General features: G+C 33.6%; 2 protein-coding genes across 2 annotated transcripts; one reads left to right on the forward strand and one right to left on the reverse strand.

Annotated features, from left to right (window-relative positions):
• Window positions 1–5,424: 5,424 nt before the first annotated feature.
• Window positions 5,425–6,557, forward strand: LOC111392422. Its single transcript, XM_023017770.1, has 3 exons — window positions 5,425–5,977; window positions 6,053–6,271; window positions 6,489–6,557. The coding sequence occupies exons 1-3, from the start codon at window positions 5,690–5,692 to the stop codon at window positions 6,555–6,557; spliced, it is 576 nt and encodes a 191-aa protein (XP_022873538.1). The 5' UTR covers window positions 5,425–5,689.
• Window positions 6,558–7,988: 1,431 nt separating this feature from the next.
• LOC111392416 (probable transcription factor At1g11510) lies at window positions 7,989–9,492 on the reverse strand. Its single transcript, XM_023017765.1, has one exon. It carries the CDS (start codon window positions 9,416–9,418, stop codon window positions 8,222–8,224), a length of 1,197 nt encoding a protein of 398 aa, XP_022873533.1. The 5' UTR covers window positions 9,419–9,492; the 3' UTR covers window positions 7,989–8,221.
• Window positions 9,493–23,243: the final 13,751 nt, after the last annotated feature.

The raw sequence follows: 23,243 nt of genomic DNA on the forward strand, positions 1-23,243 counted from the left end.
AAGAATTTTTTCACGTAAAATGCAATAGTCCATTCTCAATCTTCCAAATTATGTTCGGGTCCAAGTGTATGCCTACCATTATAATATAGCGAAATCACTTTATCGTAATTTTCACACGAATGTAGCATAAGATATGTAGAGTTCCACCTATGTGTTACATCAGTGGCAAATGATTTCTCCTGTAATTCATACTCTGCACACAAACTATTAAATGCTTGTTTTCTTACTGGTGACACAATAATAAAATTTATTGCTTGTCTAATTTTATCTAAAGGTGAACTTATAGTTTTTACAATCAAATTAATAATATGACATACACAACGTTGATGAAAAAATAAATTTCCAAATACGAGGTTAAGATCAGCAATAAATCTTTCAATAACAACTTTGTTCACTGCAGCATTATCAAAAGTAAAACTTCGAACCATATCTTGTATACCATATTCTTGTATGATATCTTTTAAAACCATGTATATGTTAGTGGCATTATGGGGAAATTCTACACATTTGAATGCAATAATTCTTTTATGTAGAGCCACAGGTGATCGATATAATGAGTCGTAGCAACAATATAACATTTTCTATTACAACCAGTCCATAAATCAGAAGTAAACGATATAATACTATTAAAAAATTTTAGACCTTCAATAGTAATTTGTTTTCTTCTGTTATATAATTTTATACCATCCCAACGAAGAGTATTTCTAGAATAAGAAGAATACCTGGGTTGGAGATATTTCTGCACGAGTCGAGTAAAGTGTATTTAGTCTATCATTGTAAGCGGCATCTCTGCTGCAACCACGTATGCAGTCATTCCTTCACGAAATCTTTCCTGTGAATATACAAAAGTGGAAAAAGTAGAATTAGAACCACCAAACACTAGTTTGGTCTGTTTCGAGTCGAGATTGGCTGGTTTCACTTTGCAACTCCTTAATACGTGTCTATTCAAATGCATTGTGCTCGAGCTAGGCTTCCAACTAAGTTATTTGCCACAGTAATTGCAACATGCTTTCCAAATATCTACTCCATTTTGAACACCAATTTTTTTCGTGTCATATGTTGCCAATAGTCCGATGATTATTTTTTTGACATTTTTGTCTCGAGTACTTAAACTTCTTTCTCTTCAATATCCTCCAAATTAATTGGAACATTTTCACATACATCGTAGTTAGTTGGAGTACTCGAGTTACCGCCAAACTGATTAACTTCATCACTTGTAAAATCCACAATAACCAGTGTAATAAAAAATACAGAATATTAGACTGTAGAGTGAAAGAAATTGAATATATTAATTGTTATATGAGAAGTGAGAAAGAAGAAATTGAAACTTGAATGATTGAATCTATAATATAGAAATAATGTGAATTAAAATCGATAGTAAAGTGATTTAAAATTTCAAAAATCATCCCATATTTATAGATAAAAAAACTCGCGTTATTTTTCAAATTTGAATTTCAAAATCTATACGATTAAAGGTAACAGTGTAACTATAACACTACGTAAAAAATGTAGCTATAGCTGCCTAAGGCAGCTGTAACCTGCTACCTAGTGACCTGTTGCCTAAGGCAGCAGGTCAATTTTTTTAAAAAAAAAATTTTTCCTTTAATTTGCTCGGGCTGAGCATTATTGTCACGGGCCATTTTTGGCCCGTGACACGAGCCGGCCCGTATGGCTCGGCGAGCCACACGGGCTTGCTCGGGCTCGGACCGACCTCTTATTTTGAGGCTCGGTCACTACGAGCCACCCGAGCCACCAAACCTTTTTGACACCCCTAATTTGGTCTCGTTAAAACTTTGTGATGAACTGGACAATACAATTGTTATTGACTCATCTTGAGTAATGTAAATTAATATTTTATGATTTATGCTTGGACTTTCAAACTGTTATTCTAAAGCTCTAGTCACAATATAACAAGTGGAAAAGGGGATAGAAAACCCAAAATTAATCGCTAAGTAGACCGGAACCATAGAAGCTTTAGCAATAGAAACAATTTTCTAAGAAAGTATATGGTAACCAACTTGAATACATGGGACGAGAAAACTATTGACTGGAAGAAGACACTTGACGAACTTCAAATAGTTCCACTGGCAGCTTAAAAGCTATAGGACCTCCAATGTACTTATTGGACCATGGGCGGCATCGCTATTGAGGTGGATCAACAAGTGTTGGTGCACAGTACTACGACCCACATGTGATCGATCTCAAACCATCTCATCTCATCAACTCAAATACAACTCTTTGTGTTCGAATGAACCCTCGGCACAAACATGGTGTTCACATTAAGGTCTTGGAGCCTTCGACATATGCCATTGAGGCCTCGAAAATCATGTTTTCTGCTTGAATTTCTGTGGAGTTTTCTCGTTTTTGGTGATTTTGGGTGCCTTTGGAAACCAATCTTTGTAAGATAATGAGAGATGTTTTGACATTCTTTCTCTAGGAGTTTACTTCTCAATCGGAGATAGTATTTCAATTTCTGAAAGGTTCTACTCTTTCAATTTGAGACATTGTATAGAGAAATAGTTTTTAAATCTTTCGATTTTTAGGGTGGAAAAGTTGGATCCCTTTTTTCTTGTGCAATGGTCCATTTATAGGCAATTAATGGAGGCATTTTGGTCATTTTCGTGAGTTGACATTCTTCATCATTATGTTGAAAGATGTGATTAAGTCTCATTTTCAAGACTTGTGGATATTTGTACTTATGTAACATTTGTCCAAAATTTCATCGTTTGTATTCAAGGGTTTAGTGCACTGAAATCTATATTGATTTTGTCAAAATTTGCTGTAAGATTTTCGTCCATATTCGAGACCATTCAAGGGCCTTTAATTTTTCTCATGAACAAGATTTCCAAGTACATTTTTAAGTAGGGAAAATTTCATAACTAAGAAATTAATTATGGCACATTTCAAAAATGAGAAAACAAGTTTCAAATTTCTAAAATCAGATTTTTATTAAAAATTATTTATAATTTAATTAGTTAATTAATTATTTTATTAATTAAATATATTTAGGTCACAGATCTATACAATTGAGTCACAAATTAACAATATAATTAGTCACTTATTGTTTTTTGGTCACAAATCAAAAATTTTATGTCACAAATTTTTTTACGATCACATTTCAAAAATTTTGTAAGTTACAGTTTGTTTATTGGTCACAAATCCAAAAATAATTAGTCACGGATTAATTTTTAGTCACGACTTATCATATTATTGATCACAACTTATTTTTTGGTCACAAATTAAAAATTTTATAAATCACATATTATTTTTCGATCACGAATCAAAAATTTTATAGGTCACAGATTAATTTTTCGATCACAACTCAATAAATTATAAGTCACAAACACAAATTTTATAGATCACATATTATTTTTCGATCACGAATCAAAAATTTTATAGGTCACGAAATCAAAATTGTTATTGGTCGCATCTAATTTGTCGGCCACAAATCAAAAATTTCTTAGGTCACAATTCATTGATTAGTCACAAAATCAAAATTTTAATTGATCACAATTCATTTGTCAGTCACAAATTATATCAAAATAATTGGTCACAATTAATTTTATGGTCACAAATTAATAAATTATAAGTCACAAACCAATTTATTGGTCACAAATAACCAAAAAATTGGTTACAAATATCCCGTCCAATGCAAGTCACAAATCGAGAGTCACAGGTGTAGTCACCATCACCACCGCCACGATCCAATTATTAGTCACAAATCAACCAAACTGCCACGATTACCGACACGACCACCACAATCACCGCCACGACCAACTATGACACCCAAATTGTGAGTCACAATTGAAAGTCCCAGTCACAATTTTCAGGTCACGAGTCCAATTACGTGTCACAAAATCAACCAGCAGTCACGACCACCGCCAATCCACTACTATTGCATGCCCCCAACAACCGCACCACCACCTCCACCTCCACTGCATACCTCACTGCACCATAGCACCACCAACGCACACAGTTAAATTGTCCACATAGTTCCACCTCCAATGCACATCGCACGCCACCACAATCACACCATACACCACCATTACATCAACAATAGCCATGACTGATATCCACCATTACAGCACCCACACACCATCGACCAACACAATACAATCACCAACACCACCTCAACACCACCACAAAACGCAAAACCACCACTAGATTTCTCTACTACAGAGAAGAAGACACCTCTACAAAGCGCGCTTCGGTTAAGCAAATCAAATCGGAGGAGAAAGAAATCACCTCCAAAAATCCGATCGACCCAACCGCAATAGAAACTCTGGCTGATTCAGAGCGACGCCATGCCGTTGCGGTAGTGGTGGATCGTCACGACCATGTTCAACACTGTCTCGAACACCAACACCCACCACCGAGTAGTCACGGCCTTGCAGCAATAATTGGAGAATCCATGTCTCCGGCGTCGTCCAAGTGCACGAAATGACGGCTGCGCCTCCGATGCTATGCGTCAACGCCGGATGTGCCATCTCGCCAGAGGTGGTGCATTTGTGGTCTCCGGCGAAGGTTGTGTAAATGGATGGAAGAGAGAAATAGGGGAGAATGTTACGGTTTAGAGAGAGAAGAAAGTAGTGAAATGATTAGGGTTTTGGATAATTTTATTTTTTAATATAATTATTAATATTAAAATTTTTAATTATAATCTGATTTTTGAATAACTAAACTTTGAATATGATTTTTGAAATTGGATCTTAAAACATATGGATTGGTGTAATTTCCCCTTTTAAGTATTAGAGTTTTGTGTATGCTTTGCTTAGTTGAGCCTCGAATGCTGAGAGACCTTTTAGTCCAACGGAGCTCAAAGATCGAGGCATAAATACCCGTCCCATGACAAGTAAACATGCAGTGTCACCCTTTTCATGATTGACGTGATATCCAAATGAACCATAATTATTTCTGCATGTAATATATTTCAATCGAAAAAACGTGCACGTACAGGTTTTTATCTTCACAGGGGACTTTGTAGAATGGTTCATGTCAATCAAAATTGCAAATCAGAACTTTAGGAACTAAATTTTATGTGAAAATATCCTGTTAAGTAGAAAACTACAAATAATTATACAGTAGCTAATCAGTAACTAGAGGGGAAAATTTTCCTTATATGATCCATTAAATTCCCCTGATTGACCAAACTTCTTAAAATTTATTGATTCCAAAACTCATTTCTAATCATACATTTTATTGAATTCACAACTTTCCAACAACATATTTCATCGTCTTTTTTCAAAATTTACTCCACGTATTACTTTTACCAAAACCAAATAAGAGCAAAATTTGAGAGTTACATCATGCTTTCGCTAAAAATAGAAAATGCGATAGATTATTAGCTTCATCAAATAAAAACGCCAATCACTGCATGAAACGCATTTATTATAGACGAGTTTTGCTTCATAATTGATACTTCGATTAGATCTTATCACGGTTGAGGAATTAACTCTTCAATACTCCATACAATTTCGTTAACTTAATGACTGTCAGGCCAGGCAGAATTGTGATGCCCAGTACATCCTACTTGAAAAGGCAACCCACACCAGTCCGAACCCTCAAGTTGCCATGAAAAGTCCAGCTCAAGTTTAATGTGGATCACATTGGACTGTATCTAATACGTAACAACTTCAATAAATATAATTAGGCAAGGAATATGTATAAACTGTGAAAGCAACTTCCAAAGATGCACTTGATAGTGGTGACAATGCTTTTCTTGTTCCTCCATGAAAGGAATCAATGGCTCTACAGAGCGAAAGCAAATATCAACTTTACATCAACTCCCATCCAGGACTTGATCCATGTTGCAATAAGACATTTCTCGTTTCTCCTATTTGTAAAACCCATCTCGTTTCAGACTCCACATCTGTCAAAAATGGCAGAGAGTATTGCCTTTCTTGTTTGTCTTGCGATCGCAATTATGGACATTACAGCAGGAATTATGGGAATTCAAGCAGAAATTGAACAGCACAAGGTATTTTTCTCTCAAGAAAGGTTTGCACACACACTTACCTTTTCCTTGTTATGTATTAATAGTTTTCATTAACAGGTTCAACATCTGAGAGCATGGAATTTTGAATGTAGAGAACCTGACAACCATGCTTTCAAGCATGGTATAACTGCAATTGTACTCTTGTTAATGGCACACGTTATTGCAAATTTGCTTGGCAGGTGCATTTGCATTAGATCTAAAGAAGAGCTGTATCACGCTTCTCCTAGCAAGCAACTTGCCTCTGCATCCCTCATATTGTCATGGTACTTGTGTCAAGCAATACGACTATTCTCTCAAAAACTATTTTTATTTCAACATTTTCCACGTGAAAAATTATACCAATCAAACAGAATAATTTACAATTCACAGGAAATTTTTTTTTTCAACAATTCAATTCCCTAAAATTCGTTTTCTTTCCGTCCAAATTCCATCTTTACAATCAAACGGATCCTTAATATAAAGATCTCATCCATTTCTTGTTGAAACTCCTCAGAAGGCCACTTCAGATGAAGCGAGCTTTAATCAAACTATAAATGTGCAGTATTACTCCCCCAAAATCTAATGCGCTGGAACCCATCAATCAGAAAACGAAAATAAGCTCCCGTTTGTTTCTCATTTTTGAAAGAATGAGAATGAAAAATATAGTCGTTACGGGTCTCACACAAGATATAGAAATTCAAATTTGGTGGTTTGATGTGATGGATAACAGTCATATTTTTCTTTTTTAATGAGGGAAGAATGGGAACCAAACAGGGGCTAAATTTCTCCATCCTCCTTTTCATAGAAAGGGAAAGTGGTGGATGGAAAAAATAGGGGTGAACAAACAACCAGCACATTCAACCAAGAACAGAAATAAAAATAGCCATTGAGTAATGAAACACAACATAGAAACACATAAAATATCTAGCTTGTAACCAGTACTCTAGACATGTAAGCAGGTAATAGAACAAATATATCTATTAACGACGCCAGAAATCCTTGAAAATGGGAAGGCAAGAGGTTTATGTTGAGCTCCAAGCATAATAGAACATCGCGATATTTATTCATTGAATCATTAAATAGACTTGCCTCATAAAATGAATTCCCCCATTTCAACTATCAATTTGTACATCTACTCCGAACACAATCAAGATAAAATAGCCAAAAGATCGAAAGTCCTTTCCATCTAGATGAAACTGGAAGTACATTAAGAAGTTGATCATATCTTCAATAAAACATCAATATACTTGACGGAATCATTAGACATTAACTCAATACTATGAGTTCCCCCATTTCAATAATCAATATCTACTCCTAACACAATAAAGATAATAGCCGAGAGATGCAAACTCCTTGCCACTTAGATGTAAACAGAAGTACATTAAGAAGTTCGTATCGTTAACTAAGAAAACACACCTTCAGCACACCATGTACAACATATGACCCTGAATTTACTTGCGTTTAACAAGTTCAACAGTTCATTTATAGCTTCAGTTGTTGGCTCTAGAGGAGGCCTTTCAAAAATTGTCTTCCACTTTCTTGTTGTCAAATATTTACTAATCCCCCCCCACCCCACAAAAAAAGAAAAAGAAAAGACACACTCAATCTTGGCAATTAGCAATCTATCTATGAGCCTGTTTGGGAGTGATTTTGAGAATTGATTTTTTGACCGTTAAGGGAAAAGTGGGGTTCACCTGTGAGAGAAGAAGTCAAATATGACGGCTGAAATAGTAAAATAACGGTCAAAAAAATCAATTTTTTGGGTGAAAAAATGGGGCCCAAACAGCCCCTAAAATAAGGTCATGCCATCGACAAAAAGAAGATTTGACTCATGAAAAGAAAATCACAAATGAATTAAAATTATACCAAGAATGGTTTGTGTACTTCCAACAATCAGTATTATAACCTCTGGTCAATGTCCATAGGTACCAAAAAAGTTCCACAAGAATCAATTGAGACTACATATGCAGATCAAGAATGCACAACATATCAGATAAACAAAAAAGGCAAAATATATCAAAAATATATAGCATAAATAGGCTATCCATAAAGATCAACATCTTCAAAGATGTTAGTAATACAGAGCAAGCTGGAGAGTTTCAACAAAACATAAATAGCATACACTGTAACCTAGGAAGATATGCTAGAAATTCTAATTAACTGCACTTAAAGTAGAAACAAAGATCAGGCAAGTTGTCCAGCCAGCAAACTATTAACGAAAACTTACCCCTGCACCTGCCCACATACTCAGTGATCTGAGGACCTCAAAACATTCAAAACCAGCCTAGCCTGAGCCCTCATCAGGTCATACTTCTTATCTTCAAGCTCAACCTCCGCCACTCGCAGCTTCATCCACTCTTTATGCCCCTCGACCTTATTTTCTCCTTCAAAAAATTCAGCCCCGGCACTCAAAATCGTCTCCCTCATGCTCATACCACCGAGACTCCTTGCACTGAAACTTCCGGTACTGAAACTCCCTGCCATCATCTCCACATCATCATTCGCAACCTCCAAACTCTTCACTTCTCTGGAATTGCTATTTTCAACCTTATTAAGCCCCTTACTCGCAGTCTTCCTCACAGCAGTCCCATTCTCTTTTGGACTCCCCACTGCTTTCTCTCCCTCAACACCATTGTCGTTCTCGCTGCCCCATATCATTTTTGACAAATCATAAGCTTTTTGCTCATGTACCTTCGAGAAGGTCCTCTCTTTACCGTTCTTCTCTTTACTCTTATTGTTCTCGTACTTTTGTTTCAGCCTCCTAATCTTATTTTGCAACTGAGTCCTGGTCACATCCACGTGAAGGTTCTTCTTAATAAAATCATGAAAATCATTCAAATCAGCAAGTGGGTCGGATTTTTTCTTAGCGGCATAATCAATCATGCCTTTGAGAACCACAATTTCATCATCCTCGCTCCACAGTCTCTGGAACAACTGTTTTTTGGAATCATCATTAGGAGTAGTCGGCGTTTTACCCGAACTCTCAGCCTCGAGTGGAAGTTTCTTCTTTGACCGCTTGTTGTCCATAGCTTCGGCCTCTTTCACCTCTGCGGGGCGTTTAGCAACACCAGTAGCCTTCGACGGCGTGCTGATCTGGGGAGCGTTAGGCTTGGATCTAGGCTTCCTAGCTGCAGCGCTAATAGTGGGCTTTTGTGGCTCTTCCATTGGCTTGGAGACTAGGGGCTTCACATTTGGCTCGACTTCGGTGTAGGACTCTGGTTCGGATCCGGACTCTTCGTCTTCTTCCTCGGATGAAGATGAAGGATACGGGGCCTTAGACACAGGCAGCGGCTGGGGTTTCTTAGGGGCCGGTGCTGTCGCCAGTGTTTGTTCAGGTTCGGAATCCGAATCGGAAGACCCGACTTCTTCAGATGAAACTTCATCATCATCACCTGATTCTGATTCCGATTCTACAGGTTTCTCAGGTTCACGATTTTTAGCCATTTTTCAGAAATCAGGATCTAGGGTTTGGAACAGAGCTCAGTTGAGACAGAGAGAGCGGAGGGGAATCTTGATTGACTTTGCATAACATATATAATATTTTATTATATATGTAAATTTAAAATATTATTTTTTAAAAGTTATTATTTAAAATATTATTTTTTCTATTTTATTAGCATAGAACATTAAAACGTCTCCACGTTTGACTCTTAGAGTGTGTTTGATTAACATGGAAATTATTACCTAGAAAAGAAAATATTTTCCATCTTTTGTGGAAAATAAAAACCACCTCTACTCAAGGAAAATATTTTCCTTAAAAACAAAGAAAATTAGGCATATTTTCAAAAGTTGGAAAATGTTTTCCATGGAAAAAAATAGCAATCAAACACTCCAAGTGAAAATTTGGATGGAAAATTGATATTTTTCATGAAAAATAAATGTAATCAAACACACCCTTAATGTGTAAAATGTCCCTACATTTCAAATTTTTTCCCATTTTCATATTTCATAGTGGAAAACGTTCTTTTCATCAATTTTTAATCAATTTCTCAAATAAAAAATATAAAATGACAAATATACTCTACTATTTAAATAAAACAAAAAGAAAAAAAAATGGGTAATTGGCACAAAACATTCCTACCTTTTAAGTCTATTGTGGAAAACGTCCCTACCTTTCATTTTTTGGCATTTTTTGCCCTCATCTCAACCTTTCTTTGCGCTGGACGTCCTTCCGTCCATATTCCGTCAGTTTTTCCGTTAAACATTCGGGTAATTGGCACAAAACGTCCCTACCTTTCAAGTCTATTGTGGAAAACGTCCATACCTTTCATTTTTTGACATTTTTGCCCTCATTTCAACCTTTCTTTGCTCTGGACGTCCTTCCGTTCATATTCCTTCAGTTTTTCCGTTAATTAAATACAAAAATATCTTTTTCTTTCCATAAACAAGGGTAAAATTGTCCTCACCCACTTCACCCCTTTTTTCCGCCATCAACTTAGTCCATAAGTAACAGTAGCAGCAACATGAATCTGAAAATACTTTAAATGATTAAGTTAAATAAAGAAAAAATATCGTGAACACATTATATTTCACAATTCCACAACTACTGTTGCTGTCATCTTGTGTCACTGGAAAAATTTAGAAAGACATATTAAATGGATAGTCAATTTTTTAAATAGAAAAAAGCAAATGAACACAAATGCATTTTAAAAAAAATAATTTAATGAAGATATATTTTTTTTATCATATAGTAATATTTTCTATAGAGTGCTAAATATTTATGTAATGAAGATGATTTTTTTGAAATACATTCACAAAAAATACATTTTTTTCGTTTTATTTTCAAAATAGATAAAATGTAAATCATCTTCCTTTATCCGGGTTCGGGACCTGCTACATCAATTTTAAGTAGACGGAGTTAAAAATTGTGCACGAACACTTGTTGTAACATGTAGAGTTTTTTAAAGAAAATTAAATGTAATAATTAAAAAATAAGAAATTTTGATTAATATAATTAAATCAAATATCACTTACCTGACGAATGTAATTTCGATATATTTATCTTGTAGTCGAAAATGAGCGTCTGGTTAATCCTTCACGCACATTAACATTTTCAAAATATCTTTTTTCAATCGGCTCTTAAAATCGGTTAAAATCATTTTACTTGCACTAAAAGTAGACTCCGAAGTAACAGTGCTAACCAGAAGTATCAGTAGATCTTTCTCAATTGTAGAAACAACTTGCCAACGTCTTTCATACTTTCGTCAGAAGTCAATTACTTCTTCTAAGCTTTTTTTTAATTGTTTTGTCTGTTAGCATATTCTGATTGAAGTAATCAATTAATTTGACAGTCATCACATTTTGAGTTGTAGCCGATGTTTGATGAGATGCAGATATAGACGACATGGTACTAGATGAACACAATGCAGTTGCATCATATCTATATGCATTAATGCTTTGAAATAAATTCATTATTTCAACGTCACCTTCTTCAATTTCAGTAGAAGGAGTAGATGTAGAGAGTACCCGACTAACATTCGCACATATTCAGGCCGCATTTAATTCATACATTTCACATAATGTTTGCTCTAAATTTCTATAGGTGATAGGTGTATTAAATGTTAAGGCTTTGTTGATTTGATCAATTACATATTTAGTTCCCGATAGATTATATTAGGGGTCTATTACGCATACAAAGGAAATAACATAAGCAAGTCTTCCCAATATTTTCTAAATTTTAATTCCATAACAATTATAATTTCACTAAAATCAGGGTCATTTTTATATATATGGAATGTTCTTTCAATTATATAAAGGTGTTTAAGCACCATATAATTTGTGGGATAATAAACGCCTGATAAAATTTTTGTGGTCTCATAAAAAGATGTTAAAATTTTTTTAACTTTCAAAGCTAAATGTCAATCAGATTCATTCAACATAGCATCATCATTGCTTCTAACGTATATATTGTTATAAAAGTCAGTTATTAAATTTTCGAATCTTTCACATGGCTTTAATAGCAAGTAAGTAGAATTTCATTTATGGTTTACGTTTGCTAACAAATGTTTTAGCAGTCATCACCCCTATTTCAATACAATAATATTCAGATACTTGTCTTTTATCAGGGGAGATCGTGATATATACTAGTACGTTCCTAATCATTTAAAGTTCATCGTTTATATGTTTTAAGTCATCTTGCACAACTAAATTCAAAATATGGCACACACAACAAATATGGAACAAATACCTATCGAAATCAGGTTGCAGTACCCTGCACAATTTATTGACAACTACCTTGTTAACATTAGCATTATTGAAAGTAAAAGACCGAATTTTAGTCTCGCAATTATATTATCTAATAATACTGATAATAACATTATATATATTATTAGCATTTTGAGGAAACCCAATAATTCTAAAAAGTAATATTTTTTTATGCATGCACCAAAGTGAGCTTATATAACGTATGGTTGCAGCTATATAAGCTCTTTCATTAACTCATTCTCATATATTCGAAGTTAAAGATATAACGCCTCATATTGTTGTAAAATCATAATTAATTATTGTTTTGAATCATCGAAATATTATATTATATCGCCACAAAGAGTGTTTCGACTTACCCTAACATACCTTGATTGTAGATATTCTTTCACGTACGAGACAAAGTGTTGATTGTCAACAATAGTCAGGGCCAACTCAGTGGTGACAACAAATTTTACCATTTCAGTTCGAGTTTTCTCCTTCGAATACACCCATGTGGATAGGAGTGAAGTCATACGACTGGCGTCTAGACTGTCAAATTGTAATTGTGTTTGACCGGCTGGAAGAAGTCCACGTATAGTCACACATGCTTTGTAGTAGCGGTTGAGATGGGTGGTACCAATTTCTTTTTGCCATGTTAATCTTTGTTGGCAGTATTTACATACTGCTTTAGATTCTGCGAGGCCATCAACGACTTTTTCCGTTGGCATCAACTTAAAGTGATCCCAACATTTTGCTTATTTTTTCTCCTTTCGCTTTCCCCTCACATCTGAAATGTTTAATTCGGACTCTTCGTCCTCATGTTACACTTTAGGAACATCAATATCATCCAAATCAATTGGATTGTTGCATCCATGACCATGGATGTCAACATTTTCAGGTATATGTACGTCATTTAGACTGACAAATTCATTTCGAAATTGATTTTGTGGGGGTCCTAGGCGATTCGCCATAGCCTGTATCGAACAAGTCCTCAACAAATGAATATGGATCCATTTGTTTGATTGTTTTAATGAAACCCAAATATAATAATTAGTAAAAGTATAAATGTAGTGAGAAACGAAATTGGATGAAATTTCAATAAATGTAGTGAGAAATGAAAATTGGATGAATTGAAATTGAAATTGAAACTGAATAAACTGTAAAAAAAAAAAAAAGAATCAATATTATATAATTATAGATAATTGACTAAGTAATCGATACTATTTTGCACAAGAGAGTTGAGACTGGATAGAAAGAGAGTTGAGAATTGAGATGAAAAAATTGGGGGTTAATGTGTCTATTTATAGAAAGGGGAAAAAAATGAAGTTCAGTAACCAAAACGGTCACTTTTTCAAAAAAGTGACCATTTAAGTCACATTAAATTGACGAGCCACGAGCTCGCCCATGAGAAGCTCACCATTTGTGGGATTTGAGCAGGCTCGGCTCGTGCTAGGGCTCGTATTTTTACGAACCTGAGCTGCCCACGAGCCCCATTTTCGTGAGCCTCTGAGCCACTTAACCTGATTGCCATTCTTAGGGTTTGGTGGTGTGGGAAAAAGAAGATCAGCAGGTACAGGGGTAAAAAATACAAAAACTGAAAACGTAGGGACGTTTTGCACACTAAAGATTAAACGTAGGGATGTTTGTGCTAATAAGTCTTATAGATCATGATTAGTCTTTGGGTAATTGTCATAAAACGTCCTTACCTTTAAAGTCTATTGTGGAAAACGTCCCTATCTTTCATTTTTGGCATTTTTGCCCTCATTTAAACCTTTTTTTGCGTTGGACGTCCTTCCGTCCACATTCCGTCAATTTTTTCGTTTATTAAATGCAAAAATGCCTTTTTCTTTCCATAAACAAGGGTAAAATTGTCCTCACCCATTTCACTCCTTCCCGCCATCAACTTAGTCCATAAGTAACAGTGACAACAACATGAATATAAAAATACTTAAAATGATTAAGTTAAATAAAAAAAATATCTTAAACAACATTATATTTCACAATTCCACAACTACTACTGCTGTCATGTTGGGTTATTGAAAAAATTTAGAAAGACATATATTAAGGGCCCGTTTGATAGGGATTTTGAGAATTGATTTTTTGACCGTTAGAAGAAAAGTGGGGTCCACATGTGAGAGAAGAAGTCAAAAATTACGGCTTGAATAGTAAAATAACGGTCAAAAAATTAATTTTTTGGGGCAAAAAATCCCTATCAAACGGGGCCTAAATGTGTGGTCAATTTATAAAGATTAATGCTGGATGTTCACTTCCAGTATATGTTTATTAAGGGTGAAACCCACTGGGTAAATTGAGAAGAATGGGTGGAAATGGGTGCTGTGAAATACGTATTACATTTTAATGGTGAATGGCCCATTTTGGCTCAATGGAGAAGATGAACCGGTCATATGCACTTCTTCTAAGAATTGAATTAACCTTGTGATAATAGTCCCTATGTTGTTATAATTTTTCTGAAAATATCCTTACCTTTAAAATGTATTGGAGAGAAACATCCCTACATTTTTAAAAAATTTGCGAATAACGTCCCAACCTTTCAAAATTTTGGCGAGAAAAGTCCCTGTTTTCTTCTATATTCCTCTTGTTTATACACACAACAATTCGAGACTGATTTTAGGGTAACCCATATCTTTCGGGAAAGTGACAATGGTCCCAATCAGGTCCATGACCCATTTAATGGTGCTTGATGCTAGCATTTGAGCATTGGCCGCCTTCTCCTGTATTTTTTGTTCCAAAGAAGAAAAAAGAATTATTAGTAGTTAGCTTCATAACAATACTCAAATAGAGGGCTCGAGAAGAAACACAGTACCAATGCCAACTCCTGGCGCTTCTTCACTTTATCTTCTCGCTTCTTCCTACTGGAATCTTGATCGAGTATTTTTCTAATTGCCTCTGCCTACAAAGTTGATGTTCCATGCTTTTAAAATTCTAAAAGTCATACAAGATGACAATAAATTGAAGTAGAGAAAAAAGGCAAAACTCTGATTTTCATGCTATTTCTCATTTTCCATTTTACGCCTTTCAACAATCTCAGCTTTCTTCAGCTGTTGTTCCATTTCACCCTTGTTTATTGAAAGGGTTGAAAAAATGGGTGGAATGGGTGAGGATAATTTTATCCTTGTTTATTGAAAGAAAAAGTCATTTTTATATTTAATTAACGGAGAAATTGACAGAATGTGGACGGAAGGACGTCCAGCGCAAAGAAAGGTTGATATGAGAGCAAAAATGTCAAAAAATGAAAAGTAGAGACGTTTTTTACAATAAACTTGAAAGGTAAGGACGTTTTGTGCCAATTACCCATTAGTCTTTCAAGCTCCTTCCTTTGGAGCAGATGTAAAAGGATACCCCTTATTTGTAGCCAATTCATTCCTGCCTAGGCTCACCGAACAAAGTAAAATCAACTTTTGTTTGACAAAGGAAGAACAAAGAAATAGTGATTTAATTACTTGAAGATTTGAAGGCGATGCTATCGGTGTCGCGAGGAGAAATTTTTTAAAAAGTTGCAAAATTCTTGCAACCACTAAATCGGCGCCTTTGTTGAGCTTGCAACTGTACCAACCACTATTAACACCATTCTCCATATTTCTTGAAGACAAATTTTTTTTCAAAACTAGAAGATTACCTCCAAATGATTTATGGAATTTGAAGGACCCAAGTACTATTTTTTTGGTAGGGGTAAGAGAGAAAGACGAAGGGGGGGAAAGAAGAAGAAGATTTTTCTTTTTTTTTTCTTCTTTTTTAATTTAATTTATTTAGGATTTATTTGTACTTTTAAAAATAAATGGTAGTATAATTGCAATTTGATCTTTATTTTTTTTCTTTTTTTAATTCAAATAGGAGGATATATTTGTCATTTTACAATTTTTGATTGAGAAATTGAATAAAATTGCTGAAAATGATGTTTTCCACAATGAAACGTGGAAATAGGGGTGAAAAGGCAGAACTTTGAAAATGGGGACGTTTTGCACACTAAGAGCCTAACTTATAGATGTTTTGTGCTAATAAGTCTTCTTTCCTAAATAATAATTTTCAAACATGGGCTAAATGAGGAAATTGGAACAAATGTCTTACTTTTTTTTTTTTTTCAAAAAATTAATAGAAAACTAATCAAGTTTAATAATTAATTTTAATCATGTTGTAAAATAATGAGATAATTATTGATGATTATTTAGCCACCGGTTATTTTCCATTATTTGCCCATTAAAATGAAAAATATAACCGTTATCCATCACATCAAGCCACTATATTTGAGTTTCTATCTCTTGAATGGAGTCCGTAACAACTATATTTTTTATTCTCATTTTTACATTATATATATATATATATATACACTATCTAACTCAGAGAGTCTATTTCATTCCAATTATAACTCTTATTTTGATACTATTAATACGGATCTTGGTTATCTATAAAATACACACTTGAGTTTTAATTTATTTATTATCTTCTCTTTTCTATCTATTTTCATAAACATTATTCTCTAAAAATTATAGCAAATTAGTTTGAATGTAATCTATATTCAATTTCAAATCAAACTCATTATTTTAATTACGACATACGTGCGTAATTCTTTTTTTTTTTTTTACATGTGCACAAGTATTTGTATGCATATCTATACTCAATTCTGCAAAACTTCTTTTCTACTGCCACAAGCCAATAGAATTATTATGCATAATGATTAATTCCACTGCAAAAGATTCTTTTTCTTTACTAATGCATGTTTGTGTATGAATTTATGAGCCTATTTGGTAGTGATTATAAGAGTTGGTTTTTTTATCTTTAAGAGAAAAGTGGGTCTCACAACTGCTGGTATAGTGAATAACGATAAAAAATTTGATTTTAGGAGGGGGGGTTGAAAGATTGCTATCAAACGAGGGCTATATTTTCTCTACTTTTTGTAGGTATGAATTTCAGGACACCACAGTTAATATTAATTTTAATATTTTAAATGTTTGTATATTTTTACACACAATTCTGCTACCATATCTTCTCTCGAAATCAATGCTAAATTTTTAATTGTCCGTTGCCACATTCAATCTAGTGAAGCATATATTTTATTATTTTTTTTTTTTGCATATACAACCTTTAATTTATGAACATTTAATTTTTACATTTAATCCATGTATTAATTCTGCCTTTAACTTTTGTATATGACTAATTCAAGTGCATGTTGGAATTTTTTTCTAATCCAAGCTTGATAGTTAATTTCTTTAACTTAATTAAATAATTTTAGATGTTCCATTATAAATCATAAATTAATAATTTATCATATTGTTGCTCCTGAAAATATTACAACATTAATATTTCAAAAGAATATTAATCATAGATCTGTCTATTCCAAATATTTCGTTGTTGCTGCAGAAGTAGCATAACATTATGATTAATATGTTAGAATAAAATAATTTGCTCCTAAAGAGTATGAATTATAATTTTCAATATTTCTGAAAAATATTGACATATTGCTATTGAAAAAGAAATACTATAATACAACACGCTTCCGATGTAGCACGTGTTTTGAAGAACAAAATATTTTAAATTAGTGTTTATTCCTAAAAGAAAACATGTAACTTATGTCATGATATTAATTACTTGATTAACTATTATGTGATATTTTTATTGTGTAGTTAACCAAATGACAAATATCATAAAATTTGAGTTTGATGTACTTAACATAGCTGGAAAAATTTATCTGTCATAGGTACTCAATGCTCATATCCATCTTGTCTCAAAAAGTTTGAGAGACACAATAAAATATGGAAACAAAAAATCCATGCAGAATCATACAAAATCACTCATCTTCCTTTATCACTATCTTAACAATGGATTGAAAACTGAATATCTCATTGAGAAAGATACACGGGTTATTTGAAAAAAAATTGATTGAAAGATTTGATTATCAAAGGACTGTAGTCTTCACCAAAGCCCGTTATGAGTGGATGTATCCTCTTTTACAGGTTTTAAAAATTGTTTGTGAATATAATTTTGAACTATTTAGAATATATTTAAAATTAACTTTGTGTGGAAAAAACTCAGATGAAGAAATATTAGAGAAAACTTTTCCTACATTTCACGCCTCAAATTAATTGAAAATTTGATTGAAAAGTGAAAATTTGTAGAGAAATTAAAGACAAATTCTAAAAAACTAGAAGGGTTAAAGTTTTAATAAAAGGCGTGAGGAGAGAGTAAGATAGAGCTAGAAAAAAAAAAAAGAAAAAAAAAGAAAGCTTTTTAGTAAATTTTGATAAAAGTTAAAAGTTAAGGATTTCATGAAATACATTATTAAAATTAATTATTAACTTTGATTTAGATTAAAATTTAGATGTCAATTGATACAAAATAGGACTTTATCTTAATAAAAAATAAAAAAAATAAAACTCAAAAGTTGGGGTGTCAAGGGACCTCGAGTCCGCCAGTGAATGTGACCTCACCCTATTATTCTTTGAGTTCTTGAAAGGTAAGATTAGATTCCATTCCTACAACAGTATTTCGATACACATAGAAAAAAGATTTCCATCTCAGTATTTTTTAATTGAATCAGCGCCTCGTATAGCGCCTATTAGCCCCCTAGACGGCCAACACGGCCCTATCTGCTTAGCACGATTGTTCAAAATGAGTTTTGCTAGAAATCCTGGGCCCCATGCCCCCCAATTGGCAAGGGGTCTTATCCCGTTCAAAATTTCATCTCCCTAGAATTTGATGTTACAAATGTATTTGTAAATTAATTTGTTCATCTTTTTCTTTGGAGTCAATTTAAGACCCTGTGTTTAGTCCATTTAACGACATTATTTTTAACAAGAAAAATAAAAACTAGCAATTATTATTTATTTATGGTTTCTTGAACTCCTTGCTTATCCTGCTCCTGTAGTCCCTATAGACATCAAACAGCTTCGAAAATTGTCATCAAAATGGTACATAAAGCCATCACTATCCCAATTGAGAACACATTATAAGAGTACCATCCCTATTTTCCAATTACTTTTTGTACTAAAATTTGTCCAAGTAGCGAGGCAACAAAACAAATGGGCTATAAGGATGAGGGATCAATAAGCAATCCATTTCAAAAGAGTACTAAAATGCAGACATGGTGGAGGAGAAGATAAACCAAGATCTAACTTGAGGTTCTATTTCTACATGGAGAAGAATTGGATTTGCAAATATAACACAACCAATCCCAAAAACTCTACCCAAAACCCTTCTTGTAGTGCCAATGTTGGGAAGATGAGCTCATCTGCCAATGGATTTATTGTTCTTTCATTTTCCTTAATCAAGAAGCACATTCACTTAAATTCTTGAATAGACAAGCTACAAAATTACAAACTGACGCCAAAAGAGAACGTCAATTTCATGCTCAGCCAAGTAAATGTTAAGTGGTGGCAGAATTCTCGAGGTCTCTCCTATTATAGACTATCCGTGTAATCAAATTCTGCCAAGAGGAATTTGAATGACACACCCCGCCCCGTGTAACACTATTGGATTCGGACGTGGCATGTGTCGATGATGGATATCAACTAAAAGTCGAACCCATCATCAAAGCTATTACAAGTACCATATATCACTTTTTATACATTATTTTTCTAACAGAATTTCGGCATTATCTCCTCTGTAAACAGGACTAACTAACCTGTGATCAATTACACACAAATCCCAAACTATAACACAACACAATAGAGATAAGCCGAAATCTCAACTTTTACCAAGAAATAACATGAAATATACGTGTTGATACAAAATACATAGTGAGCCCCCTAACCATTTACAAGTGATACAAAATCACATTTAGACATGAACATGTGTCTCAAAATACTGACTACATGCTCTATGAAGTGAGTTATACTAACAAACTCTATTATGTGGCTCTGACTCCAAAATCAAGGCTCAAATCCAAAAGATGCCCAGATACTCAACTGCTGTCTGATAAGGATAAACATAGTAAAATATATGAGTTGATAGCTCAGTGAGTGGAGAAGTTCAAAATAAATTTACTTTTTTATTTGTACATTTTTATTGAAAATCAAATTCATATTATTTGATAAATCACAAGCTACCATCATGTAATTATAGCCAAAAAGTGAAATATTCACATAAGGTCATAAAATATCATCTTAAAATCATGATATGAATATCAGTTGTTAACCATGCTATAATCTCATCACATCAAAAGTACTTAAAAATCCACCAAAAATGTATCATCTGATTGAAATATGTAATCTGTCCCTCGGGCTAAGAACTTTCACCACGGGCCTTTGGCCCCATTGGTGAACGAAAATCGATCTCAAAGACATCTGTTAATCAATTCTAGAACACGGCCAATACCCCTCTGTGAACTATATATATGCGATCAAGATCAATGTCAAGTCAAAACCCCTCCGTATAGGATAGAACACGGTCAAGGCCTCTCTGTGAATTAGAAGAAGTATATAATCATAGGTATTTTTCTGGCCGATCTCAATATTACATATCTCACATACCAAACAAATCTTAATATCACATGTCTTACATACCAAGTCACAAATGTGCCATAAATAATTTTTGAGATTCCACATGTATCATAATAAAAGAGATTTCCATAACAATCATATAATCGAGCACATAATTGCACATTCTTTGATAATATACTTAATTTATAAATATTTTAAAAATATTTATATTTTTCCACTAACAGAACTATGTACGCCAAAATCAACTTAGTTGGTAAGCTGTCTCGATATCCGTATCGCCACCTGAAATATGATATAAATTTTAAATCAATAATTAACTATTTTAAGAAATTTCATTAATTAAATAGGTGATATCCAAACTTAATTATTTCACGTTTAAACGATTTCTAAAGCCTCTTTAATTACTAAAACTAATTTTTCTTTCATTTTACTTAATTTCTTAATTTATTATACTTAACACTTTGAATAAAATTGAATTTAATCTAACAATCTAACATTTCAATAAGTAACATTTTACTTACCTTTCAAAATTGAAGAATTCAAGCCAATAATATAACCCACTTAATTCCTAATACGTTAACGAATTTTTCTTTTTTTCATCTTTTTCTTCCTCTTTTTCCTTTTTTTTTTTCTATTTTTTCTCTGGTTCGTTTTCTTTGTGTGTGTAGTGTGTATTTTTGTTTTTAAATTGGTTTTGGGTGGAATTGGATTGATATTACTCTAGTGCCACCACCTCATGTTATTCTATTATGTTTTTTCTTTACGTTTGACTTTTTTTCCTTTTTTTTTTTTTTTAAACTTAATGTATTACAAAACTCACCCTTTAAAATAATTCCGTCCTCGAAATTCAATTGATCAAGTATGAAAAAGTCGTGGATACTGAGAACGTATCTGCTCTTCACTTTTCCATGTCACTTCTTCTAATGCATGATTTTTCCACAAAACTTTAAGCAAGGGAATAGTCTTACTACGCAAGACATGTTCCTTTCTGTCCAATATTCGAACTGGTTCTTCTTTATATGTAAGATTTTCTTTCAACTCTACTGGTTGTGATTCCAAAACATGAGATGGATCTGAAATATACTTACATAGCATGGAAACATGGAATACATTATGAATTCTAGACAATTCTGTTGGCAAAGCCAATCGATACGCAACTGGACCAATGCGTTCAACAATCTCATATGGGTCAATATACCTCGGACTTAATTTAACTCATTTACCAAATTTGTTGACACCTTTCCATGACGACAATCGCAGGAAAACTCTATCCCCAACATCAAATTCAAGATTTCTTTTGCGTCTATCTGCATAGTTCTTCTTTTTATCTTGGGCTGTTTTTAACTTTTCTTTAATTATCTTTACTTTCTCAGCAGTAATCTGGACATATTCAAGACCCAATAACTTTCTTTCCCTAACATACTGAAGTTCTGCATTTCCTACCATACAGTGCTTCAAAAGTAGCTGTTTCTATACTCGAATGGTAACTGTTATTATAAGCAAATTCCATCAAAGGAAGATGAGTATCCCAATTCCCTTTGAAATGTAGTACACAAGCTCATAACATGTCTTCCAAAGTCTAAATAGTTCTTTTTGACTGACCATCTTTTTGTGGATGAAAAGCTATACTGAAATGAAGGCCCCGTTTGGTAGGAATTTTTTGACCGTTATTTTACTATTTAAGCCGTAATTTTTGACTTTTTCTCTCACGTGTGGACCCCATTTTTTTTTTAACGGTCAAAAAATCAATTTTCAAAATCCCTACCAAACGGGCCCGAAGTTTAATATCCATAGCTTTCTGCAAACTGGATCAAAATTTAGAAGGGAAATGAGAATCTCTAACTGAAACAATAGATACTGGTATCCCATACAAACTAATTATCTCATCAACATATATTTTTGCTAATCAATCTAAAAAGTAAGTGACTTTAATAGGCAAAAGTCTAGCAGTCTTCGTCAACCTACTACAATGATTCATATCCTATCATGTCCACTCTGAGTTCGTGGAAGTCCAAATAGAAAATTCACAGTAATGTGTTCCCATTTCCATTCAGGAATAGACAACATTTGTAACAATCCTACTATTTTCTGACGATTTGGTTTCACTTGCTGGCAAATGAGACATTTGGATACAAACTCGACTATTTCTCTCTTCATTCCATGCCACCAATAGTATTCTTTAAGTACACGATACATTTTTTACTACTTGGATGCATCACGTAAGCTGAACTATGTGTCTCTTCTAGAATTTCTCTCTCCAATTTCGAATCATCCGAAACACATAATCTATTTTCCATAACTAAAGCCCCGTCATCTCTAATGGTATAATCTGTATGCTTACCTTTACTAAGTTCTTCTTTCAATTTGCTCAACACTAGATCTTGGGTTTGAGTTTCTCTAACCGTGTCAATCAAAGTAGGCCTCAGTTGAAAGTTGGCAAACAATGCTCTTACACTGGTAATTGATAATTGGGCATGAGAAGCTCTAAACTCACCAAACAAAAATGGACATACTACATTAGTATGGGTCATAGGACTTGATGTTCTCTGACTGAGAGCATCAACAACTACATTAGCCTTCCCTGGATGATAATCAATCTTGCAATCATAATCTTTTATCAGCTCTAATCATCT

This window comes from Olea europaea, unplaced genomic scaffold (genome assembly GCF_002742605.1).
Source record: "Olea europaea var. sylvestris unplaced genomic scaffold, O_europaea_v1 scaffold928, whole genome shotgun sequence".
NCBI classification, from domain to species: Eukaryota; Viridiplantae; Streptophyta; class Magnoliopsida; order Lamiales; family Oleaceae; genus Olea; species Olea europaea.

What these genes read in the sequence shown, in the direction of transcription:
- LOC111392416 (XM_023017765.1), bottom strand. Translation starts at nt 9,418, where the DNA reads ATGGCTAAAAATCGTGAACCTGAGAAACCTGTAGAATCGGAATCAGAA.
- LOC111392422 (XM_023017770.1), top strand. Translation starts at nt 5,690, where the DNA reads ATGCACTTGATAGTGGTGACAATGCTTTTCTTGTTCCTCCATGAAAGG. An exon ending in CAGAAATTGAACAGCACAAG is followed by an intron (nt 5,978 to 6,052) that starts GTATTTTTCTCT and finishes TTTCATTAACAG; the next exon opens with GTTCAACATCTGAGAGCATG. An exon ending in TGTCATGGTACTTGTGTCAA is followed by an intron (nt 6,272 to 6,488) that starts GCAATACGACTA and finishes GAAACTCCTCAG; the next exon opens with AAGGCCACTTCAGATGAAGC.